The 23498-nt window shown below is 50.6% G+C and overlaps 1 protein-coding gene across 12 annotated transcripts in view; it reads left to right on the forward strand.

The window, feature by feature from the left end:
• Positions 1-21458, forward strand: part of FGFR2 (fibroblast growth factor receptor 2) — a 103250-nt gene extending 81792 nt beyond the window's left edge. For 9 of the 12 annotated variants that reach the window (XM_066355711.1, XM_066355713.1, XM_066355712.1 and 6 more), the window contains 8 exons: positions 545-666; positions 3222-3332; positions 6319-6509; positions 13437-13559; positions 14341-14411; positions 16060-16197; positions 17739-17844; positions 21158-21458. In XM_066355711.1, the coding sequence (XP_066211808.1) occupies positions 545-666; positions 3222-3332; positions 6319-6509; positions 13437-13559; positions 14341-14411; positions 16060-16197; positions 17739-17844; positions 21158-21322 (1027 nt within the window). In that variant the 3' untranslated portion in view covers positions 21323-21458. Of the gene's footprint in view, positions 1-544; positions 667-3221; positions 3333-6318; positions 6510-13436; positions 13560-14340; positions 14412-16059; positions 16198-17738; positions 17845-21063 lie in introns of all 12 variants that reach the window. The other 3 variants (XM_066355715.1, XM_066355716.1, XM_066355723.1) reach the window with 2 other exon arrangements.
• The last annotated feature ends 2040 nt before the right edge of the window (positions 21459-23498 follow it).

The raw sequence follows: 23498 nt of genomic DNA on the forward strand, positions 1-23498 counted from the left end.
GTTTTTTTTGCCTTTAGTGAACAATTAACGATTCCTTGAAATGCGTTTAAGATTCATATCATGTATCTTGGCCCCAGAATGTGACCGTAAAATCCATTGGTGTTTGAATAATAGCAATTTTTAAAGACTTCACACTTCAAGGAGACAAAAAAAAAAAAAGTAAGAACAGCTTTCAGGGTTTCTTTGAGACGTTCCGAGGGATGCATATTTGACAGGCTGGGGATCCAGTGCCCCTCCTTGTTAGCCCTTAGGAGCGCTGACCACCTCATCTGCGGGGATACCGTCCGTAAAAGAAAATAAACCTGGAATACAAATGTGAAATCTAATAGCTGCTCCACCAGTAACTGACGTCTCCTAAAAAAAAAAAATGTCACTAAGAAAATACTCAGGCACGCGGGTGCACCCCGTGTCTCATTAGTTCCATAGGATAAATGCTCCGTGCTCCGCGAGCCGCTGAAAGATTTTTATATTTAGTTCTGGAATTCCCCTCGCTGCACCCCCTTCACCAGATGCCGCGTGCTAATCCCCTCTTTATACAATCTAGGCTGACGCTGGGCAAACCCCTGGGGGAAGGTTGCTTTGGGCAAGTGGTCATGGCTGAGGCGGTGGGGATCGACAAAGAGAAGCCCAAGGAAGCCGTCACTGTGGCAGTGAAGATGTTGAAAGGTGAGTGGGGAGGGGGTGGGGGGAGGGGGAGGGGTGGGGCAAGGGTGGACAGCCTTATCAAGAATGTTCCCTTTGTGGCATGTGACCTCCATCATGGCAGGGGGGGTCAGAGAGCACATAGTTGACCTGGGGGTTGAGGGGCTTTCAGTATAAATCAGCGTCTCAGACGGACTATTTATCTTGAGCTCTGTGCACGTTGAGGGGTGGGGGGTGGAGGGTGGAGGAGGGAGTTTTGTCCGAGTGGTAGCCGCCTAGACTTCACTCCTCGGGTCCCTGCAATGTCTTCATCCCCTCTGCACCTGTGTGTAGGTGCGTAGAAAATACCATCCTGAGTATAATTACTTCACTGAGATGAGTGTTGGTGGCTTGGTTTCTGGACCCAAACCTTAATTTACGAGGGAAGGAAAATTGGCATTTTTGGAAGGAGCTGGAGGCGTACGGAGAAGCCATCCTGTCGGAGCTTCTGTTTGTGAGAGGAATGAAGCAGAAATGTCCCTGGCCTGGCAGAGTCCCTCAGCAGGCCGAGAGGGGACGGGTGCAGAACCTCCGGGACGGGTAAACAGTTGCCCCGAGACTTAAACGCTGAGTGGCATTCGTGGGAATCGGCACGTTTCTGAATTAACCTTCCAACCCAGCATCGTGTCCAGGTCTGGGGAGCTTCAAGAACTTGTAACCATTAACAGCTTCCTCCCACGGTATTCTCTTCTGGGAGGCGTTGCAGGGGAGGGGCACGTGGTAGGTCCGACTGTCCACATCTCAGGGAGGACAGCTCAGGATGAATTTTTCCCACGGGTCCAGGTAGAGAGACCTGTTCTCTGGACATGGTGTGCCTGGCACATTGTAGGCACTCAGGAATTAGACTTTTTCTTTCTTTTGTGGGTTCTCCTGGGATAGTGGTCATGTCCCTCCCTGAGGGAAAGTCACAGGCTGCAAACAGCTAAAAAGATGCTGATTTTTAAAGCTATCAATCTGAGAGTCTCCCAAGGAAAACTAGGGTGTTTTGAGCTGCTCTCTACTTTGGAGTCTGATGCCAGGGAGGGCTATGAACCCTTACCCCATGTATTGGCTCTACCAGCAGAGGCAAGCCACCTGCCGGCGTCCTGCGTGGCCTGGACCTGCCTTATGTGCCCTCACCTTCCTGAGTGGCAGTCGTCATGGGAGGAGTGCCCCATGCCAGCCGGCCTCGCAGCCCCTGGCCACGAACCAGGGGGGCAGAGGGGGCGGCTCAGGTTTCCTGTCTCTTTCAGCAGAACTTCTGATGTGGGTTGTGGAGCTTCGAGTGACCTGGAGATAAAGCGGGAAGGGAGGTCTGGGAGTTCTTTTCCTCTGTCACACCCGGGCCAGCCTTCCCTGGCTGAATGGGGGAGAACGTTAGCCCCAGAGCCCTTGCGACATGCACTTTTTTGTGACCAGCGAGCTCCCGGACCGCAGAGGGGAGACTGCCTGAGCCCCTAAGTGTTTGTGAGCACAGGTGCGGCTGCGCCCGCCCACCTGCCCGGCAGGAGCTCAGCAGTGGGGGTGTCACACTCCAGCGCAAGAGCTCTCTGCACGTGGCTCCTAGCCATGCCCCTGTCTAGCTCTTAGGAAGCCCAGGCTTTTCCATAGTGAATGAGTTCAGAGGAGGGGCACATGGGGAAGAGGCTTGCTACCTATTAGAAGCAAAGGATGAGCCCATGGACGAAGGACCCAAGCCATTCTTGCTTGAGAGGGTAGAGCAGAGGTTTATAAAACCATAGACATGGCCGTTCTCTCTCTCTCTCTCTCTCTCTCTCTCTCACACACACACACACACACACACACACACACTTGTACACAGTTACAGGGTTGCCCCCCACTCCGGAACCTGTCTATGAACGCCTTAGGGGCAGTGAGGGCTTGCCTAGGCAGCACTGGATCTGGAGAGAGTCTGTAGGGATGTGAGATTCCTCGTCTTCCTCCTCCCCCTCCCTCTCCCCCCTCCCCTCCTCCTCCTCCTCCCCCTCCTCCTCCCCCTCCCCTCTCCCTCCCCCCTCCTCTTCCTCCTTCTTTCTCCTCCCCCTCCTCCTCCCCCTCCCCTCTCCCTCCTCCTCCTCCTCCTCCTTCTTCCTCCTCCTCTTCCTCCTCCTCTTCCTCCTCCTCCTCCTCTTCCTCCTCCTCCTCCTCCTCCTCCTCCTCCTCCTCCTCCTCCTCCTCTCCAGATGTTCTCACAGTTGCTTCAGGCCCCCTGAAGTTTGACGTGGGTCCCAGAGGCACCTTCCATCTGCCAGAGGATGGAATTATCTCACAATAGAGTCAGACACCCCATAAGCGTGATGTTTCCCAGAAAAGAATTGGGCTTAGTGTCAGAGGCCCAGACTTCTTCCTAGTTCTGACTTCTGATCCTGTTGACCCCACATTAGCCGTTTGACACGGAGCCAGAGAGTTCCCTGTTGGGGCCTTTGCCCCCGACCAATAAAATGAGAGAGATGGTTTGGAAAAATCTTTTCTGGTTCTAAACGTCAATTTCATGCCTCACGGCCACCTCCATTGGGTGAGAGGAAACGCACTGATTTTTTTCCTGTACGCGGTGTTTGTAGATGACGCCACGGAGAAGGACCTTTCGGATCTCGTGTCCGAGATGGAGATGATGAAGATGATTGGAAAACACAAAAACATCATCAATCTCCTCGGAGCCTGCACTCAGGATGGTGAGTGGGAGGGAACACGTGGTTATCGGGATTCTCCACGGGGCAGGGTTAGCCTGGGAAGCGCCTGGACTTCTGGGTTTGCCCCCAGGGCATCTCAAGTGCACGTATGAAGTTCTCTAGAGGGTCTCCTGAGGAAGGTGTTCCTGGCCCTGAACACAAAGGGCGCTCTGTCACCGCGCCCGGGGACTGGGGAGAGTTGGGTGTTCGGTGACTTTGGGTGCGAGGACCTGTAGGGTCCTGCTGTGTCTAGAGCCTGACCCTGCGAGGACCTGTAGGGCCCTGCTGTGTCTAGAGCCTGACCCTGCGAGGACCTGTGGGGCCCTGCTGTGTCTAGAGCCTGACCCTGCGAGGACCTGTGGGGCCCTGCTGTGTCTAGAGCCTGACCCTGCGAGGACCTGTGGGGCCCTGCTGTGTCTAGAGCCTGACCCTGCGAGGACCTGTGGGGCCCTGCTGTGTCTAGAGCCTGACCCTGCGAGGACCTGTGGGGCCCTGCTGTGTCTAGAGCCTGACCCTGCGAGGACCTGTGGGGCCCTGCTGTGTCTAGAGTCTGACCCTGCGAGGACCTGTGGGGCCCTGCTGTGTCTAGAGCCTGACCCTGCGAGGACCTGTAGGGTCCTGCTGTGTCTAGAGCCTGACCCTGCGAGGACCTGACCCTGTGAGGACCTGTGGGGCCCTGCTGTGTCTAGAGCCTGACCCTGCGAGGACCTGTGGGGCCCTGCTGTGTCTAGAGCCTGACCCTGCGAGGACCTGTGGGGCCCTGCTGTGTCTAGAGTCTGACCCTGCGAGGACCTGTAGGGCCCTGCTGTGTCTAGAGCCTGACCCTGCGAGGACCTGTGGGGTCCTGCTGTGTCTAGAGCCTGACCCTGCGAGGACCTGTAGGGCCCTGCTGTGTCTAGAGCCTGACCCTGCGAGGACCTGTAGGGCCCTGCTGTGTCTAGAGCCTGACCCTGCGAGGACCTGTAGGGCCCTGCTGTGTCTAGAGCCTGACCCTGCGAGGACCTGTAGGGCCCTGCTGTGTCTAGAGCCTGACCCTGCGAGGACCTGTGGGGCCCTGCTGTGTCTAGAGCCTGACCCGGGTGGGTTTGGGAACAGGCCGTCTGTCCCCCTTAGGTCTTTGTTTTGTGAGTGGTAAACATTTCTCAGAATAAGGTCCTGTGTTTTGGTTGACACGTTCTCTTAACATGGGGATTGAAGATGCCGGGTCTTGCTATGGGCAACAGATGGCTGGGCTCCCTAAAAGAGCTTAAAAAGAGGTATGAAGGGACCCATTGTCTTCCTCAGGGGCAGGAGACCCCGGCTTCTCTCATCGGAAAACCGACCAGCACTTTGGGGATCAGTCTGACGATAGTGAATACACCCGAGAATGTCTGTCTTTGCCTCTGCAGTTTCTCCTTAGGTCAAAACCAGGAGTCGGGAGACTTTTTCTGGGGAGGAAGACCGTCAGTGTTTTCAGCTTTGCGGCCACTATTGTAGGGTGAGGGCAGTCACAGAAATGAGCGGGCCTGGCTGCGTGCCAAAAACAATTTTGTTATAGAAACAGGCAGTGGGCAGGGTTGGGGCAGTAGTGTGCCAGCCCCTGGGCTATGGTATAGCTGGAAAAATGGATACACATGTGTATAAGGAGACATGTCCAGGAGTGTTCATTGCATACTGTTCATGATGGGCAAAATCTGGAAGCACCTATAGAGAAAAGGATAAATCCAGTGGACAGTGTTTACATGATAGCGTATACAAGCATATGTCAGAGACTGGGGGTTCCATTCCAGACCACCGCAATAGAGCAAATACTGCACTAAAGGAATTCACACAAATTGTTTGGTTTCTCAAAGTGTATAAACATTATGTTTACACCATAGGGTAGCCTGCTTCAGTGTGCAATGTGCACTAGCATTACGTCTAAAAAAAAAACAATGTATGTCCTTTAATTAAATGAAGACTTTATTGCTAAAATATGCTAACCATCATCTGAGCCTTCAGCGGGTCGTAATTCCTTTTGCTGGTGGGAGGGTCTGGCCTCGATGTTGAGGGCTGCTGACTGATCCAGGAGCAGGTGGCTGTGGTCATTTCATAATGAAAGACAGTCTGCCACACCGACGGACTCTTCTTTTCACGTGACGTCTTAGAAGCCACCATAGGGTTCTTAATTGGCCTAATTTCAATATTGTCGTGTCTCGGGAAATAGGCCCGGGGAGAGGGAGAGAGTTGGGGGAAGGGCCGGTCAGTGGAGCAGTCAGAACACAGACAACGTTGACGAAGTTCACCGTCTTATGTTGGTGTGGTCGCTGCCACCCCAGACAATGCCATTTGCAGCCTCGAAGATTGCCGGTCCCAGATCAGCATAAGAAATGGAATGACAATGAAACATTTGAAATACGGGGAGGATCACCAGAAGTGGGATGCAAAGAGAGCAAATCTGTTGGAAGGATGGTGCTGACAGGGTTGCACAAGCCGCCCCTTTGCACAAAAGCGCAGTATCCGTGAGAACAGCAAAGGGGAGCTCAGTGGAACAAGGGGTGCCCGCGTGGAGCTGGGACAGGGAACGGTTTAGATTTACTTTTATCAGCCTGGCCTGGTTTCCCAGGGGCAACATGTAGTGGGAGAATGTTGTAGAGCTATATACCTTTGTTACTCATTTAGGTGATTAAAAACAATGCACCGTTTACAGACACACATACGCATGGAAACTAGTTACAATGAGCAAGAAGGAGCAAGTGTTTAACAGTCATTGCTTTCCAGAGGTGTGAGCACGGGAGTGACCAGTGAAGGACACTCAGTGGCATTTGAGGTTCTCTTGACCAACTATTGACTATCATTTGGGGGAGATCAGAAAGCGGCTGTTCTATTTTTGTGTGCTTTTACTGTGTGTTTCAATGAAAACGAACCGAAAAGAAGTCCTGGGTTGTAATAACTACCACTGCTTTGCTGAGCTGCCCGAGGGCAGGTCCTGGGTTCCCTGCCTTCAGGAGCATGTCTCATCCACCCACAGGGCCCCTCTACGTCATTGTGGAGTACGCCTCCAAAGGCAACCTCCGCGAATACCTCCGAGCCCGCCGGCCGCCGGGGATGGAGTACTCCTATGACATTAACCGAGTTCCTGAGGAGCAGATGACCTTCAAGGATTTGGTGTCGTGCACCTACCAGCTGGCCAGAGGCATGGAGTACCTGGCTTCCCAAAAAGTGAGTTCTTCACATTCTCCTCGGTTGGGTGGGTTCCAGTTTAAAATGTCTTTGAGGAAAACAGGCGATTTGAACATGCCCATTTGCTAAATCAAGCCCTTGCCTGTCTGGTGCGGCCTGGAGAATAGCGATTGCATTATTCACGAGGTCTGAAAGCCAAAGCAGCCTCACAACCTTGAGCGACACCGGCGGTGAACAGAAGAGACTCCTCTTCTCTGAGACAGGGCTGGGCGCGGTCATTCTAGGAGTCAGCCATCCCGGTAGAGAACAGCTGGCTTAGGGCACGCCTTTTTGATTCTGGTGGTTTGGGGGCTTTATTTGCTTCATGATTATTGAGTTTTGGGATATAGCCTCCGGTGCTGTGTTTATGATTTTGAGTTTGAAATAATGTTAAAAATACAGATCCAGAGGAGGGATGTTTTAGTGACACTGAGTCCTGGGTATTACCTGGGTTTATTTTGTCTGATTTGTCAGAATGGGTCGAAGTGGGCCAGGTCCCCTGAGGTGAATCTCCTGCATTCCAGGAATGCCGCTTGCAGCGGAATGCTAAGCATCCGAGTTATTCCGAGAGCGGTGAGACTGGTGCCCAGATGTCCTCTGGGGCATTAGGATGACTCAGGATGCTCGTTGTTAGGCCGCACTTGGATGGGTGGTTGGGTGGGGGTTTCACAGTTACCTCGTTGGGCATAGATGGGGTCAGATCTGACCTGCACTGGAGCCTAGTGCAGCCTCAGAAATTCTTTGGGTCCTCAAAGAAAAGAGAGAGCCTCTAGAGCAGGGGTAGTCAACCTTTTTATACCTACTGCCCACTTTTGTATCTCTGTTAGTAGTAAAATTTTCTAACCGCCCACCGGTTCCACAGTTATGGTGATTTATAAAGTAGGGAAGTAACTTTACTTTATAAAATCTATAAAGCAGAGTTACAGCAAGTTAAAGCATATAATAATAATTACTTGCCAAGTACTTTATGTCGGATTTTTGCTAAGTTTGGCTAGTTAAAATCTATCTTTTTATTTATACTTTGGTTGCTCTGCTACTGCCCACCATGAAAGCTGGAACTTCCACTAGTGGGCGGTAGGGACCAGGTTGACCACCACTGCTCTAGAGGGCTAAGTCTGCGGTCGCCTGGGGGCCAGGCTGGGGCGTGGCCAGGTCAGTCACACCAGTGAGCAAGGCAGCCCGGTCAGGGGTGTGTGCTGTGTCTCCGCCCTTGCTGTCTGGGGCACGGGAGCATGGCCAGAGCTGCCACGTGTGTGTGTGTGTGTGTGTGTGTGTGTGTGTGTGTGTGTGTGTGTGTGTGTATGTGTTACTTTTCAAGAGAGTCCAGAGTTGAAGACTTTTCAACATAGAGATATTAGGAAACTCAAGCACGGTTTTGCGTTCCGCAGAGGCATGTGTGTGTGTGTCTGTGTGGGGAGCTTGCCCCAGAAAATGTCAACGGGACTTCAAAATGTCAGTGTCACAAATGACAGGAAAAAATGCTGGGGAGATGGTTCCAAGGAAAGGACCGCCCCACATCCATGGGTGATCCGGACTGGGTCCTGGTGGGGGTGCAGGTGGGGGCACAGCTTTTACAAAGGACGTTCACGCAATTGGAGATCTGAGCGTGGCCGTGTGTGCGACGTGACGCCCGTGTTCAGCCGGGGCGTGGCGGTCATGGTCTCATGTCGAGGTGAGAGGCACACGCCCAGGTGTTTCCTGGGCAGTGTCAGTGAGGTCCGCAGCTCTCTCTTAATGGCTCACCCTCCAGAGTGAGCGTGTGTGTCCTTGTGTGTGTGTGGGGGGGGGGGGTGGAGAGGGAGAGCGAGGAAACGTAACAAACAAGCACCAAACATTCTAGTTCACCTTCTCTGTAGCTTTCAAATACTCCCAAGTAGAGCTCTGGGGAGGGCAGCTCTCTGCAGTTACCCTTTCTGACCCTCTGGTCTCCCTGTGTGGGGGAGGGGAAGATGCTGCTACTCATACAACCCCGGGCGCGGGGGGGGGGGGGGGGGGTTGTTGGCCTGAGCCTTTTACTAACCCTTAATGAATATTCCTGGGCATTCCTGACTCAGACGCCCGCCTTGTGCCCTGGGTCAGGTTGTCACACGGGGTGGCTGGAATGGGCAGAATCCTTGACCTCTTGGAGCAGGAACCCTGCGTGACCACAGGACAGAGCAACAGTAATTGTGGGGATAAAAATATATAAATACGGGAAAAGGCTGAGGGAGGTCCTGTGGAGGGAGCAGATGGCAGGTCGGGAACGGCGGGGACTTGGGTAGTTCGAGAGGCCAGGTAGACGTGTGCGGAGACACAGGGGAGCAGGGTCAGTGGGGTGGCTGGAGACTGGCCGGCCTGCCCACTGAGGGCCTTGGACCCGGGCGAGGACTCTGGACTGCCCTCGTGGTGCCGTGGGAGCCACCCGTGGGGACCCATGGGATCGGGGTCATGCTATCAGTACAAACACAGCAGGTTGGAGGCAAGTCCTGCGGAAGGGGTAGTGCTTCGGGCTAGGGCTGTGGGCCTCAAACACACTGGAGACATGGCTTGATTTTGGATATATTTTCCGCCCTCAGGATTGTTAATGGATTGATTGGCTACGGGAGGGAGAGAAAGAGGGGTCAAGGATGACTCTTGAGCTACTGGATGGTGGTGGTGCAGGTGGCCAGGGTAAGGGAGACTGGGGGGCGGTCAGTCAGGGAGGACAGCGAGGTAGACGTTACTGGAAATGCTGATGTGTATTCAGAGCGTGTCTGAGGATCACTCGCGGCAGATGTCGGCCAGGAAGCCACAGGCTGGAGCTCGGCTCCCAGTGCCAGGCTGGGCGCCAGGAGCCAGCGGAGGAAGGTGTCGCTTCCAGCCGTGGGAACGAGCGAGCTCATTCGGTGGGGCCAGGGGATGAGGTTGAGGCTGAGAGGGGGGGACTAGAAGCATGGAGTCAAATCCTGAAAGGGGCATGGTGGGTGGAGGCTGAGGACTCAGAGGCAGGAGAGATCCAGGATGCGGCTCCCAGAGGTCACCGGAGGCGTTCCTGGAAGGCCAGTGGTCAGCTGAGCATTCGGCTCGCGGAGCCAGCGGCAGCTCCCGCGTGGCACCCCAGCCCCACAGGCTCTGAGGGCCTCCCTGAGTGGGAGCTTCCGGGTGTGGAGGAGAAGGGACAGAGAGTGGAGTGAACTTTGCAAAACAGGGCCGATGAAGACACCATGTAATGATAGACTGAAATGTGATGAGGGTCATCACCGTTACTGATCACTTCCTTCCACTTTTTGAGAGCTTAACGTCTGCCAGCACACCAGCAAGCATGTGACGTACAGTCTTGTCCCTGTAGCTGGTGTGACGAAACCCCCGTTTACGTAGCAGAGTGCTGAGGGCCGTCAGGAAGCGCCATGGAGAGCTTTGAGCCAGGAGTGTGGGAGTCACTGTCTTCATTCCCGAGATGGGGACTTCAGGTCTACAGAGTAAAGGGCTGGTCCATACCTGGCCTTTGGGTCTACATCCTCCCCCCACCCAGTCTTGCTTCCCAGCCTCCCCTGCTCTCAGGTAGTTCTTGATGCCCCGTGTCACTTGCGTGAGGGGGGTGGGTAGGAGGGCCAGTCTGGTTTCCTTAGGGCTTTGTCGGGTTCCAAAACCCCTTGCTGATGGCCACCTGCAAGTTAGGGACCTAGAACAGGTTTGAAGATCTTTTTTTTTTAAAAAAATTTTATTTATTCATTTTGGAGAGAGAGAGAGACAGAGAGAGAGACAGAGAGAGAGAGAGAGAGAGAGGAGAGAGAGACAGGGGGAGGAACTGAAAGCATCAACTCCCATATGTGCCTTGACCAGGCAAGCCCAGGGTTTCGAACCAGCGACCTCAGCATTTCCAGGTCGACGTTTTATCCACTAAGCCACCACAGGTCAGGCAGATTTGAAGATCTTAATGGTCCCTTTGAAGGGGACCTGCTTCTGAAAATGGAGGGCTTATTCCCAAAGATGGAGATCGGGGAGGCCAACAAAGAGCTCGATCCTGGCCCCCACACTCATCCCCTGACGGTGGGTGGTGGTGGGCTTGCCAGAGACCTGCCTCGGGAAGGGAGGGGCAAAAAATAACCACAAAGAAGTAAATCTGATGCCTGAAATCTCTGGCTCATTGCTAGGGAGTATGACTATGAATTCATCCCCGTAAACACTTGCTGGGTCAGGCTCTGGCCCAGAGCTGGGCATGTCGAGGTGACCTTGGGCAGCTCTCGGGTATGTGTGGAGGAGGTAGACAGGTGAAGAAACACTGTGGTGTATGCAGTAATATTAGCTAATGGGGTCTTTGAGCCTTATACAAATTATGAAAGTTTTGGTATTTTTAGTTCAAAGTCTACTAGTTTTTTTTCTTTCTTTCTTTCTTTTTCTTGTTTTTTTTTACCAAATCCCAAGAGCAATACACCTGAACAGATTTTTTAAGCTTCCCCATCTCTCAGGTTGCCATGGGAACTGAATGTGGTCATCTATGCAGAGGCAGCCAGCACGCTGTCTGGGTCAGATGGGTGTTAGTCTCCTTCCCGTCTCGATGGTGGACCTTTACTTACTAAAGAAACGGAATACTCGAGGGCCCTCATTTTGTAAAGCAGTCAGCTCTGCACTGGAGAATGACTCAGATTTCTGCACAGGCGGGAATTGGGCTTGACTATTTTTCTTTCTTAAGTTTGGTCCCAACTCAGCCCAGAGGGTGGGCGTTGGCATTCCCTAGGACCCTGGGATGAGGGAGGTGGCTGCTAGATTGGCTGTCACCGAGAAGGTCGTGGACGTCGCTGTTGTGGGGTCTCTGAGCTGAGCCCTGTGTGTGGTCAGAGCCCAGCACGTGGGAACCCGAATTCTACTGACCACACGCTTGCCAAACGCACAGAGTGGGTATCGGCGGGGAGCTCACCGCCCAGAGGGTTTGGCCCAGGGTTTGGAGGTTCAATTTGAAGAGGGACACGGTCCCCAAGTGGCCACTGGGGGCTCTCACGTTTCCTGCTTCGGTTCTGGCCAGGGCTAGCAGGCTGGCCGGGCTTTCTGTGTTCTGACATTAGTCCGTTCATTCAGGGGGGCCACAGAAGCACATAAAGACAAAGAAGTATGGGGTAGGGTAGGCAGAAAAGAAATTCCTAATTATTCTTCAGAGAGAGCTTGGCTTGCTGTGTGTGTGTGTGTGAGAGACAGAGACAGAGATAGAGAGAGGGACAGATAGGGACAGACAGGAAGGGAGAGAGATGAGAAGCATCAGTTCTTCGTTGCGGCATCTTACTTGTTTATTGATTGCTTTCTCATATGTGCCCTGACCAGGGACCTGCAGCAGACTGAGTGACCCTTTGCTCAAACCAGATGAGCCCACGCTCAAGCTGGTGACCTTGGGGCTTTGAACCTGGGTCTTCCGCGTCCCAGTCCGATGCTCTATCCACTGCGCCACCACCTGGTCAGGCGGCTTGCTCCTTTTTTAATTGGCTATTATGTGGAGTGCCCATCGACAATCAGCCCCACTTCAGGCCGAATCGAAGGGACTCTCTCCTTCATGGGGTCGTTAACCTTTGCCAGTGACCTGGGTAAAAGCATTTGCTAGAGGTGCTTGTGTACTTCTTCATACCTTTTCCAGAAAGAGGGGGTGATAATTTGAGACCCTTATTACCATGTGTCTGATGAAATCTCGGTTTGTTACAGTATAGCTAAAATGCTTATATAACAACGTGTACAAAGCATATCCTTTGCAGAAAGGAAAAACAGTTAAGATAACTAGACCTTTCTGAGACCAAGGCGTTGGTGTTAGGACTAAATCAGCTGCCCCCATGTGTGTAGCAGATAAAGGTTGGGCCCTTTGTGGGGACCAGGAGTTGGGCTAGGACTGGGCTGAGCGTGTGGACAGACGGGCATTGGCCATGACACAAACAGGAAAGGACACGGTTCGTCCTTTCAGAAACACCCCTTGCAGGAAGCCTAGTGTGTACAGTAGAGCTGCCTTTGGGGACATGGCGACCTGTGAGGTCAGCAGTGCCGCCATCTGTGGGTAGGAGGGGCCAACCGTGGCGGTGGCCTGGAATAAACAGTTAGAATGCCGTGGTGCACAAGTTGGAGAAGTGTTTGCGGGTTGAAATCAATAGAACTTGGAAGGAGTGCATAAAGAATTCTGGTGTATGCCTCTCTGACTGAGAGAGACCAAGAGGATGAGAATTCAGGGACTGGAGACCTAGAATTTGAAGTACCAAAGGAATATCAATGTGGAAAGGTTCCATGGCATGGGTCTCAGGAGTGAGGTCACAGATGAAAGAGGAATTTGCTATCTTTTGTATATGTCCAAGAATGGAAGCCATGAGGATATAGGGAAATACACAGCATTGATGGGACAATTATTCTTCAATCTGGGGTGGGGGGCAGATGGAAAGAGGGGGTGGCTAAGAACTCTGGAAGGGTGGGGAGAGGAGGGATGGGATGGAAGGAACTCAGTGTGGGGACAGTTTTCAGAAGTGAGCAAGAATCAATGGTGCCTGAACCTGCAGAGAGGGGAACACTGGGCGGCAGAAGAGAATGTTCGGGTCTGATGTGAAGTTCTTCGTGACCTTGAGGGGCCGGGATGGGAACAGGTTGGAATGTTTGAGGAGTGACCAGGGGTGAAGACCGTGTGATGTTGGAGTTGAACCAGCTTTTCTGAAAATTTGTCTTTCTAAAGGGCAGGAGAGCAGAGCAAGGCTCGAGATAAAAGATTTTAGGATAATCTAGTCCAGATCTGTGTGAGGCATGCTGGTGGTGTTGGTCAACTGCAGATAAAAGAAGAGACTGTGGTTACTTGGTTGGCCTGCACTCTTTGAAAGGGTTGGGGCCTTGGCTTTTTAAAATTTATTTTTAATTAGAAGAGAAATATGTGTTTTTGACTTAAGTTCTAAGAGATGAGTGCGTTTCCTTTTTATTCTTGAAGCATTTTAAAATGAGATTTTCTCTTTGTTTCAGTGTATTCATCGAGATTTGGCGGCCAGAAATGTTTTGGTAACGGAAAACAACGTCATGAAAATAGCAGACTTTGGACTGGCCAGAGATATCAACAATATAGACTATTACAAAAAGACCACAAATGTAAGTCTATGGCAATGATATGGCGATGATTCTGGTGGTGATGGTGCGGTGACATGGAATGTTCCAGAAGAAAGATGTTCACTGCTAGGAGTACTGATGGGGCTCATTCCTCTGCCCTTTGTCTCTGTTCTTTTGCCCTACTCTTCACGAACTTCTCAGTAAGCAAGGTTAGGCTACATTTAAGAAATTTTTAGGGTATGTACGGAATAGTCAGCAGCTTCTGGCAGCTCTGGAAGGTGCTTTGTCTCGAACTTTTCCAGCAAAGATTATAGAGCTTGGGAGTTTCTGGCTCAGTTTTTGTCTAGAGCCATGTTTTTCAACTGCTGGTCCACGGACTGGTCCACCAGAAGTTTCGTGCCAGTCCGCGAAATAGCTAGCCACCCCAATGTTATATGGAAGTCATAGACCCCATGATCTTTAGTCAGTTTCATTTCTGCTCGGTGATTTCTGCCTTAGCGGTCCCCGAAATAATTCTTCGATTTTCACTGGTCCCCAGTGTAAAAAGGGTTGAAAATCACTGGCCTAGAGGTTGGTCAGGGTGCGTCTGCGTGCTAGGGAGCTCGACGACACTGGGAATCCAAGGAAATGGCGTTTTTAAAATGCACCCCAATCTGCCTCTCACACATGAGGGACAGTCCCAGTGGGAGCCTGTTTCTGCCCCAGGGCCTGACCCATGAAAATCATTAGCCTCTGCGTTTTTAAGGCGGGGCACAGCCTAGCTGAGCCTGCTCATGTAAACTGATTATAATTGTTTTTTTTCCCATTTCTTCCACACTTGCAGGGGCGACTTCCTGTCAAGTGGATGGCTCCAGAAGCCCTTTTTGATAGAGTGTACACCCATCAGAGTGACGTGTAAGTAGCTCCCTTTTCCCTGGCTCCTCCCTTGCGGTGAGCTGCAAAAACAGACACGCCGGCTGCATTTCACACATCCAGAGAAGGTGCAGGAGCCGGCCGTAGAAAGGATGGAGTTTATAGTAGGCTGGTACCCGGTGCTCTGTTGCTAATCTGCCCATCTTCAAAGCGCACGGGACAAAGCTCACCGCCCCGACTCAGAGCCGAGGTCCCCCACTCCCAACTCTCTTGAACTTATTCACGCTGTGCAGCTACAAAGCTGCTGTCTAATCTGCCAAGCTGTTGGCATGTTCTTCGCTCCCTTAACAAAGGAATCCTGAAACTTTCCTCCTTGAGGGGGGTTTGTAGAATTTTCTCCCATCCCAGGTTTGTCCTTAGAGTGGTGGCTGGGTAGGGCCTGGTCCTCCTCAGGTGACCTCTACAGGGCCTACTTGCTCTGTGTATCCTTTGGAGACATTCTGGTCTTGTCTGAGCATCCTTGCTACTTACAGGACTATAGTGAGAACTATATATAGTATTCCTATTACGATGCACTTAAAAATGTTATCAGGGTCAGCTCCAACTGGTATTATAGAATGGTCAGTTTGGCTATTGGGTTGAAAGATAACAGAGGATTTCTCTGTACTGTTTTGCGAGTGTCTAGGAGTCTGTAATTATTCCAAAATAAAAAGTTAAAAAAAAATAGTTGAGCTACTTTTCGTGTGAGCAGAAGGATGTTTGGGGATGTCATGAATTTTGTGCTGTGAGAATGGCTTCCTCAGCCATGGGGAGGGGGGTGGGGGGGCGCACCGTGGTTGCCATGGTTGCAATGAGCACACTAACTGTGTGTTCTGTCCCTGCTTTGGCTCCGAACAGACGGGCAACAGTTCCAACTTAGAAACTCACCCAAATAGAGTCGGAAAGGGCGTGTTTCCTGAGCCACAGTGACGTAGATACACGTGGGATTCTCGACTTGATCATTCCAGGGACTGAGCCTCATGAGTGAGGCTCAGAAAGGGCCACTGTGGGTCTCGGCAGGGTCAGGGGTCAGTTGTGCCCCGTGAGACGTTTTCAGCTCCTGTTGGATGACACTCACCTGGATCACAGGATTCATCCTCCATCCTAACGCCAGCACCGGTCTCACTCCCTTCATGGCCTTAGTGACCCAGGGACCTTTGTGCCCTTGATGCTCCACTGGCCACACTGGGCATCTGTTATCTCCCAAAGTACGCTTGCGGGACTGGCCTTATCCTGCCCACTGCCCCTCCTGGTAGGTCACAGTCCTGCAGGCACATAGGTCGATGGAAGAGTTAGACAGGAGCTTAGGATTTGAGATCTTCATGTTGCTGACACTTCTTTAAAGACAGATCACTTTGAGAGTAGCAGAAGGAAAAAAACCAAAAACCCAACAATCTCAAACCTCCACCAAAAAGAAAATAAGAGTGATGGTTTGCCGCCACCCGGCTGTTGGTGGGAAATTCCACTGGACATCTCCCCATCGACGTCTTCCTGCCCGGGGGGAGCAGGGAGGGCCTGTAGGGACCTGCAGGAGGGCACGGGTTGTTGGTCTTTGAACGCAAGAAGGGATGGGTGTTTATTGATTAACAGGACACGTCTGACTGCCTGGGGTTTGGGCGGGTTAGTAACGCTCTGTTCTCTCTCTTTGCAGCTGGTCCTTCGGGGTGTTGATGTGGGAGATCTTCACTCTCGGGGGCTCACCCTACCCCGGGATCCCCGTGGAGGAACTCTTTAAGCTGCTCAAGGAAGGACACAGGATGGACAAGCCGGCGAACTGCACCAACGAACTGTAAGGGCCATCGTCTGTCCCGACGCGCAGTGGGCCCGCCACGCCGATAGCATTTCTGACTTATGTCAGTTTTCTAAGCCCCCCACTCTTCGGCCCCCAATTTTCTAAACATGCTCTGAGAAGAAATGCTGAAGCTTTCTGGGCTCAATCCCAGCACTGAGATAGATAGCTGTGCTGACAGCCAGACCTGTCTCGGAGAAAGAGCATCGTTCTGAGGTGCAGGCAGTGAGCTCTAAATCACAGAGGGTGTTGGGCTGCCTGGCGAGGTCTCCCTACTTCACCGAGGGATAGGCGGTGATCGTCCTGGGCCACTGTGCTGTGCCTTGCTGTGGTCCTTCCTCAGAATGACGGGAAGATACAGCTGGCCCTCCCTCACACACAAGCTAGAAAGCTGTGGGGCTGCCCGACAGAGTGTAGGATCAAAGGGCCAGCAGGGCCTCCTCTCGCTGGGTGGGCTGGCCCCATCACCACGCATGGAGAACGGTGGGCTTCTGCAGCCCCCGCTTCTGCAGCCCCCCGCTTCTGCAGTCCCCTTGTGACCACTGAAAGCGGCTGTTAGAGTTTGACACTGACCACGTTTCCTCAGTGCAAAGGATCTCGGGTCTGGTTACCTATAGTTTGACCATTTTAGCACAGAGAATTAAAAATGCATCCAGGTGCGATCCCCACAGTCCCAGATCTGACTCTAAAACCGTGAGCTGGTTTCTAGAGAAACCGACCCCACGCCATCAGTGGAATTATGTTGTGTTGGTGACATGTGTCTTGTGCGGTGAAATCAGCGCTCTGCCAGGGAGTCTGTCCGCCCTCCCCGCTAGGATTAGCTGAGAAGAGTGATTGTCCTGGACGCTGCGGTCTGTTGTGTAGCGTTTCATGGGGATTTTATATCCGTAATGCCGGAGTGCTTTCTGGTGTATGGTGGACGTCTGATGAATGGCCACGTTTTATAGCACCTTCTATAAAGGCACTTATTGTGCTGTTTGTCTTTCCTGTTGCCCTCTTTCTAATATGGAAGGGCTGTCGAAACCTATCAAGATAAGGCCTGGGAACCTGGGCCTGTCCAGGAGCTAATCAGGAAGTTCACGGGCAGCCCCGCGATGGCGGATTAATTCAGAAGAACCTTAGGATTAATTCAGAAGAACTTTACCTTGAAGTTGTAGTTTGCAAACTTGATTTTTTTTTTTTTTAAACTGAGGGACCTTTGTTCACTCGAGTCATTAGAGGAAAACCCAAAGACTCCCGCGTAGATACTAGCGATCCCCGTGACAATGAGAACAGAGACGGGCCTTCCTCGGTGGCCGCGGCGCCTTCCTCAGACATGATGGGGAGAGATGTTTCTGTAAACCAAATTGCCCTTTTAGCGAGTCCAAGCAGTGACTCTTTTGGAGAAAGTGAAGACTCCTTCTCTGATTTAGTTGCTTAATAAAGTTCTGATACCTTCTCATGATGTGGGGCACACCTCCCTGTGCCCATTAAAACCAAGCGATCGCCATGTTCCCCATACTTACAAAGTCGGTTCACCCGGGAAATCCATTTCTGCCCAGGTACATGATGATGAGGGACTGCTGGCACGCGGTGCCCTCACAGAGACCGACGTTCAAGCAGCTGGTCGAAGACTTGGACCGGATCCTCACTCTCACCACCAACGAGGTAAGGCGCTCCCGCCAGAAGCCAGGGGTCCTTGCTCGGGGACCAGCTCGCCTTTGTCCATGCAGACTGCCCCCTGTTGGAGTCTGTGGTATCGTTTATCCTTTTGTCCCACAGGGGCCAGACAGAGTTAAACTGTGTGTTCTTCCCAAGCCCTGATTTTCTCAGAACTGCTGCATCTTGCGAGCCCTGACCCACGAAATCAAAGATTGAGGCCCCCGCGGGAGGGTGCCCCTCACCGTGGCTCGCAGGGGCTGTGCTGGGTCCAGGGTACACGTCGGCGAGTGGGGAGGCGGAGGAAATGCCCAGCTGCAAGGCTGGGGTTTGTGTGGGATGGAGCCCCCCCCCAGTGGCTTCTGGTAACCCCCGCAAGAGCTCCTGAGGTGCGGGCACAGCTAAGCCTGGGTGCCCTCCAGTCCGGCGGCCACGTGGCACGTGACCCTGCCCGGTGACAGTGTGTGGCTTGCAGTCTCTGCCTGGGTGCATCTACATGGGCACACCATTTCTTAGAATGAGTGACTTATATCAGTGGTCCCCAACCCCTGGGCCGTGGACCGGTACCGGTCCGTGGGCCATTTGGTACTGGTCCACAGAGAAAGAATAAATAACTTACATTATTTCCGTTTTATTTATATTTAAGTCTGAACGATGTTTTATTTTTAAAAAATGACCAGATTCCCTCTGTTACATCCGTCTAAGACTCACTCTTGACGCTTGTCTTGGTCACGTGATACATTTATCCATCCCACCCTAAAGGCTGGTCCGTGAAAATATTTTCTGACATTAAACCGGTCCGTGGCCCAAAAAAAGGTTGGGGACCACTGTCTTATATGGTTCTGAAAGGGAAACTTGTACCTGTTGCTATAATGTTCATTTTTTAGAAAATATATATAATTGGTACCAACTGTCACTCGCTGTCCGCTGTCTGGGTTCAGCCATGCCATTGGTTGCCTCAGTGTGCACATTAGAGTAGACTCAGGGCCGGAGGCAGGAGCATGATTCAGGTGGGAATGGGGTGACACACCACCCAGGCCCGAGAGCCCAGCATGGAGAGAAGTGGTTGGTGAATGAATTTGAGATACTTGGCTGCAGAGCAGTATTTCTTTAAATGGGAGAAAGAAAACAACACACAAACATTTCCAAAACACAGAGTTGTCTTAACACCACCACCACCAGTTAAAATTGCCTAAAGATTTTAGGCGGAAAAAAAGATGTTGAATTTATTCTTGAATAATACATGTAATCGTTTTAGAGAGATTGAAAAAAAAAATTAGATATGATATGAAGCCATAAGCAGCAACATTATCTTGTGAGTCTGACTGGCTGATAAAGGCAGAGATTGCGTTTAAACGAATACAGCTGACCTTCAGAAGTTGAAAGGAACAGTTCAAGGGGGGAGAAAAAAAACCCCAACTTTCTTCTTCTGCCAAAATTGTTGTTTCTAGTATAAGTTCCTTTAACCCTAAACTTGGAATCCACTGATATTCCTATTTTTTCCTATCAGATCTGAACATTTATGGCTTCATTTAGAAACTGGGAAATCACTGATGTTCCATTTTAATGACCTTATGTCCGTGCTCCATGCTTGATATTTATGTTTACATTTAGTGGGTCCGTTCATACTGAAATTTACATCCAGCATTCTAAAATAAAATAAAAAAACAGAATGCCATATTGTCTAACGGATATAAAAAAAAAGTCGAAGTTTTCTTTCCTTCTGAAAATCATTACCATATGCTCGAGAAAAATGGTTCCATTTAGGACAAAATTTCATTTTTATCATTGTAAGCAAAAAGTGCCCTTTGATGTGGTGGGCGGGCTTGTTTCCAGTTGTGTGGTTAATGCTGATGTTGTTGGAACTGACACATCCCCCATTCGAGAATGGGGGACTCATTCTTTTGCCAACCCCTACTGATGAATTATAGCGGTTTTGGGGTTTGTTTGTTTTTTGTTTTTTGGGGGGGGATTTTTTTTTTCCTTTTCCAATGAGTCACCAACATTCTGTGGGCTCTTTTGTGATAACACTGAGGGCATTTGCGCTGCGGTCTGCACTTTTTCCTCCCCCTCTCGGCAAAGCCACGTGTGCTGGAATGGCTGTTGGCTTCCGGGCGTGTGAGCAGAAGCACCCTCGTGCGCTAGCCCGGAGGAGGCAGTGAGACCCGAGAAGTTGCCCAGTTTAGAAAGCTTTCCAGTGTCAGAGCAGGGGTCTGCAAGCCTTCTCTGGAAAGGGCCAGAGGAAATATCAGTATTTGCGGCCCTGGGGGCCATATGGCCTCTGTCGCAGCAACTCGACTCCTCCTCACCCAGAGAAAGAGCCACAGACAGTGTGCAAACGGGGTGTGTCTGTGTTCCAGAGAAAACTTGATGGACCCCTCGTGTTTCAGTTGTATGGGAATTTTGTCATTTTATATCATTTTAAATGCCATGAGATACTCATTTTCTTTTGATTTTTTTTTCCCTAACCATTTTTAAAATGTTGAAAACCACTGTTAGCCCACAAACCATCCAAGCACAGACTGGGTTCTTCCCGCGTCCCAAGTCAAGAGAAGATGTTAGTTCTTCTGGGGCCACCCACAGGAGTTGTAGCAGCAGAAGGGCCTTTCTGAATTTCAAACCTTCAAAACATTGAAACTTTAACCTCTGTTTCCCTAAACTTTTCTTTAACAGTCCGTTGTGGATTTAATCTACACAAGCCTATCCAAGGTTTTTGTGAACTTGTTTACATTTCTAACTCAGAGAGCTTCTGAGAGTAATGAATTGCATCTGTGAAATTACCCACTGAATGAAGACATCTTGCCCTTAAATTAACCTAGAAACTACAATAGTAAAATGTAATGCATAGAATAAATACTCGTGGTCTAAACTATTTAGAGGGGTCCTGGGAATCCACATCTTAATGCTTTTTCACTGTGCTGGGGCTCAAATTTGAACCCTGTGCTGTAGCGAGGAGGCAGGTGGTGAACAGGTCATCTGGGTCTGAGCACCTCCGGTCCAGCTAGGTTTTAGCGGTCCCTCTTTGGCAGCCGTTTATTCGTGACAGGTTGTAAAAGAAAAGTTAAGGGCAGTCTAGAATAAATAGGTTGGGATCTCAAGGAGGTCTTTGTGCAGCCAGGGGGGGCTGGGTCTCCACACCTTCAGGGGTGCCCCCGTCCAGTCCCAACTCCCGTAGCAATGCCCCCGAGCCTGCGTTTGGAATAAAAGTCTTCTCTTCCCTTCTTTCAGGAATACTTGGACCTCAGTCAGCCTCTCGAACCGTATTCACCTTGTTATCCTGACCCGAGATGAAATAAAAACGTCTTCTCTTCCCTTCTTTCAGGAATACTTGGACCTCAGTCAGCCTCTCGAACAGTACTCACCTAGTTACCCCGACACAAGGAGCTCTTGTTCTTCGGGAGATGACTCTGTTTTCTCTCCGGACCCTATGCCTTACGAACCCTGCCTTCCTCAGTACTCACACATAAACGGCAATGTTAAAACATGAGCGAGCCGGTCCTCCCGTCCCCAAACAGGGCGGCGCCAGGAGCCTAGCTACACTGAGTAGGGAGGCAGTGCCTCTGGGAGCGCGCTGTCTCTGCTTGTATATATGGATCAGAGGAGTAAATAATGGGCGAAGTAATCGGCACACGTGTAAAGAATTTATACAGTTGGAAACTTGTCATCTTCACCGGAAGAAGAAGAATGTTTCTGGGGCGATGGACTGCCATGGGCCACCACGTGTCCATGACCCGCCGTGGGTACTGGCTGGGGACCAGCTGGACTCGAGGCAAAACATACACTTTGCCTTCCTTGTGAATTTTGTAATAATTGGAGAAAATATATGTTGGCACACACTTACAGAGCACAATGGCAGTATATAGGTGCTGGATGTATGTAAATATATTCAAATTATGTATAAATATATATTATATATTTACAAGGAATTATTTTTTGTATTGATTTTAAAAGGATGTCCCAGTGCACCTAGAAAATTGGTCTCTCTCTCTTTTTTTCTTTTTTTGTTTTTAAAGTAGCTATTTGCTAAATGCTGTTCTTACACAGAGTTTCTTAATTTTCACCGAGCAGAGGTGGAAAATACTTTTGCTTTCAGGGAAAATGGTATAACATTAATTTATTAATGGATTGGTAATATACAAAAACAATTAATCATTTATAGTTTGGTTTTTTTTTTTGTAATTTAAGTGGCATTTCTATGCAGGCAGTGCATAAAAGACTAGTTAATCTATTGCTTGGATTTAACTAGTTATCAGATCCTTTGAGAAGAGAAATATTTACAGGATAGGACTAATTTGGGGAAGAAGGAAGTTTTGGATTGTGTTTAAACTCTGCTGTCGGAAGATTGTTCTTCAACCACCTACATGCCCATATTATTAGAGCCCATGTTGTGTTTTGCTGGGCAGCTCTGTCACTGGGCCCGTGTGACCTTTAACTGGACTTCCCAGGGCAAATGGGACCAGCGTTCTCTTAAAAAGATGCCTTAATCCATCCCTCCAGGATGGACCTTAGCTGAGATGATAGCAGAACGTACCTCTCTCCAGCCGCTGGCCGCTGCTCTGGAGTTGCACGGTAATCAGATTAGCCTGTATTCTCTTCGGTGAGTTCTGATAATGGCTTCCAGATTTATTGGCATCCGAGAAAGCCTTTTAGGATCTTCACGACTCGTTGTAGAAAATTGAAACACTGAGTTCTTCTTCTGCTGATAGTTTTGAGGGATGCTTCCATCTATTTAAGGGATTGCTTCCGTCTCCTGGCAGGACCTCACCAGCAGATCCGGCCTTGATACCAGCGTCAAGACGAAGCATTGCCATGCTGTGCGTTCGTTTGAAACTCTCATGTTTAGCTTCCTGAAACACCCGCTCACTTTGCCGTAGCCACGCACCACGGACGCGGAATACACTGATTTTGCGTGTTGTGAAATTGGAGAAAGTATTTAATAAAACCTGTTAATTTTTATACTGACAATAAAAATGTTTCTACAGATATTAATGTTAACAAGACAAAATAAATGTCACGCAGCTTATTTTTTTAATACTCGTGTCTCTCGCCAAATGGTTTCCTGTGCTCAGAGGCGCAGACTTGGTGCTGTTTGTGTGGTTGCAGGAGAAGGCGGGGCTGGGAGGTCTCGTTTGTTACTAGTGGCGGGCACCGCAGGACCTTGGACATGTGGAGCCCATGGGAAATCACGGGGTTGGTTCAAGCCCTTAGCTCTGTTGCTTACAGGGGCCGCAGGGAGTCATCGTACCTTTCTGGGCCCCAGCTGCTCCCAGAGGAAGAGAGAGGGCAAATGGCGTGGGAGGGAGCTTTGCAGGTGGGAGGTATTGCAAGCATGGGGGTTGCTCAGAGGGGAGACATTCAGAAGACCCTGATACCAGGGGACCTTGAAACCTTTCAGCTGGCCCCCTCATAATGTACAGAGAGTCGAGTTTGCTTCAAAAGTTCAAAAAAGACAACGAACAAATTAACTTGACTCATTCCCACACCACCAAGCATCAGAAATGAGCAGCAGCGCTTTGCCTGTTGACGGATGCGAATCTAGGACCCTTCAGGTTTTCATTGTATCTGCCGGCCCGTTCCCACCCCAGGAAAGGGAGACAGACAAAGGGCCTGGCGTCTCCCAAACCTCAGCCATGCTCTCAGAACCTTATAGGGTGATTGGTGAT

The sequence above is a fragment of the Saccopteryx leptura genome, chromosome 13, assembly GCF_036850995.1.
Source record: "Saccopteryx leptura isolate mSacLep1 chromosome 13, mSacLep1_pri_phased_curated, whole genome shotgun sequence".
Taxonomy (NCBI): domain Eukaryota; kingdom Metazoa; phylum Chordata; class Mammalia; order Chiroptera; family Emballonuridae; genus Saccopteryx; species Saccopteryx leptura.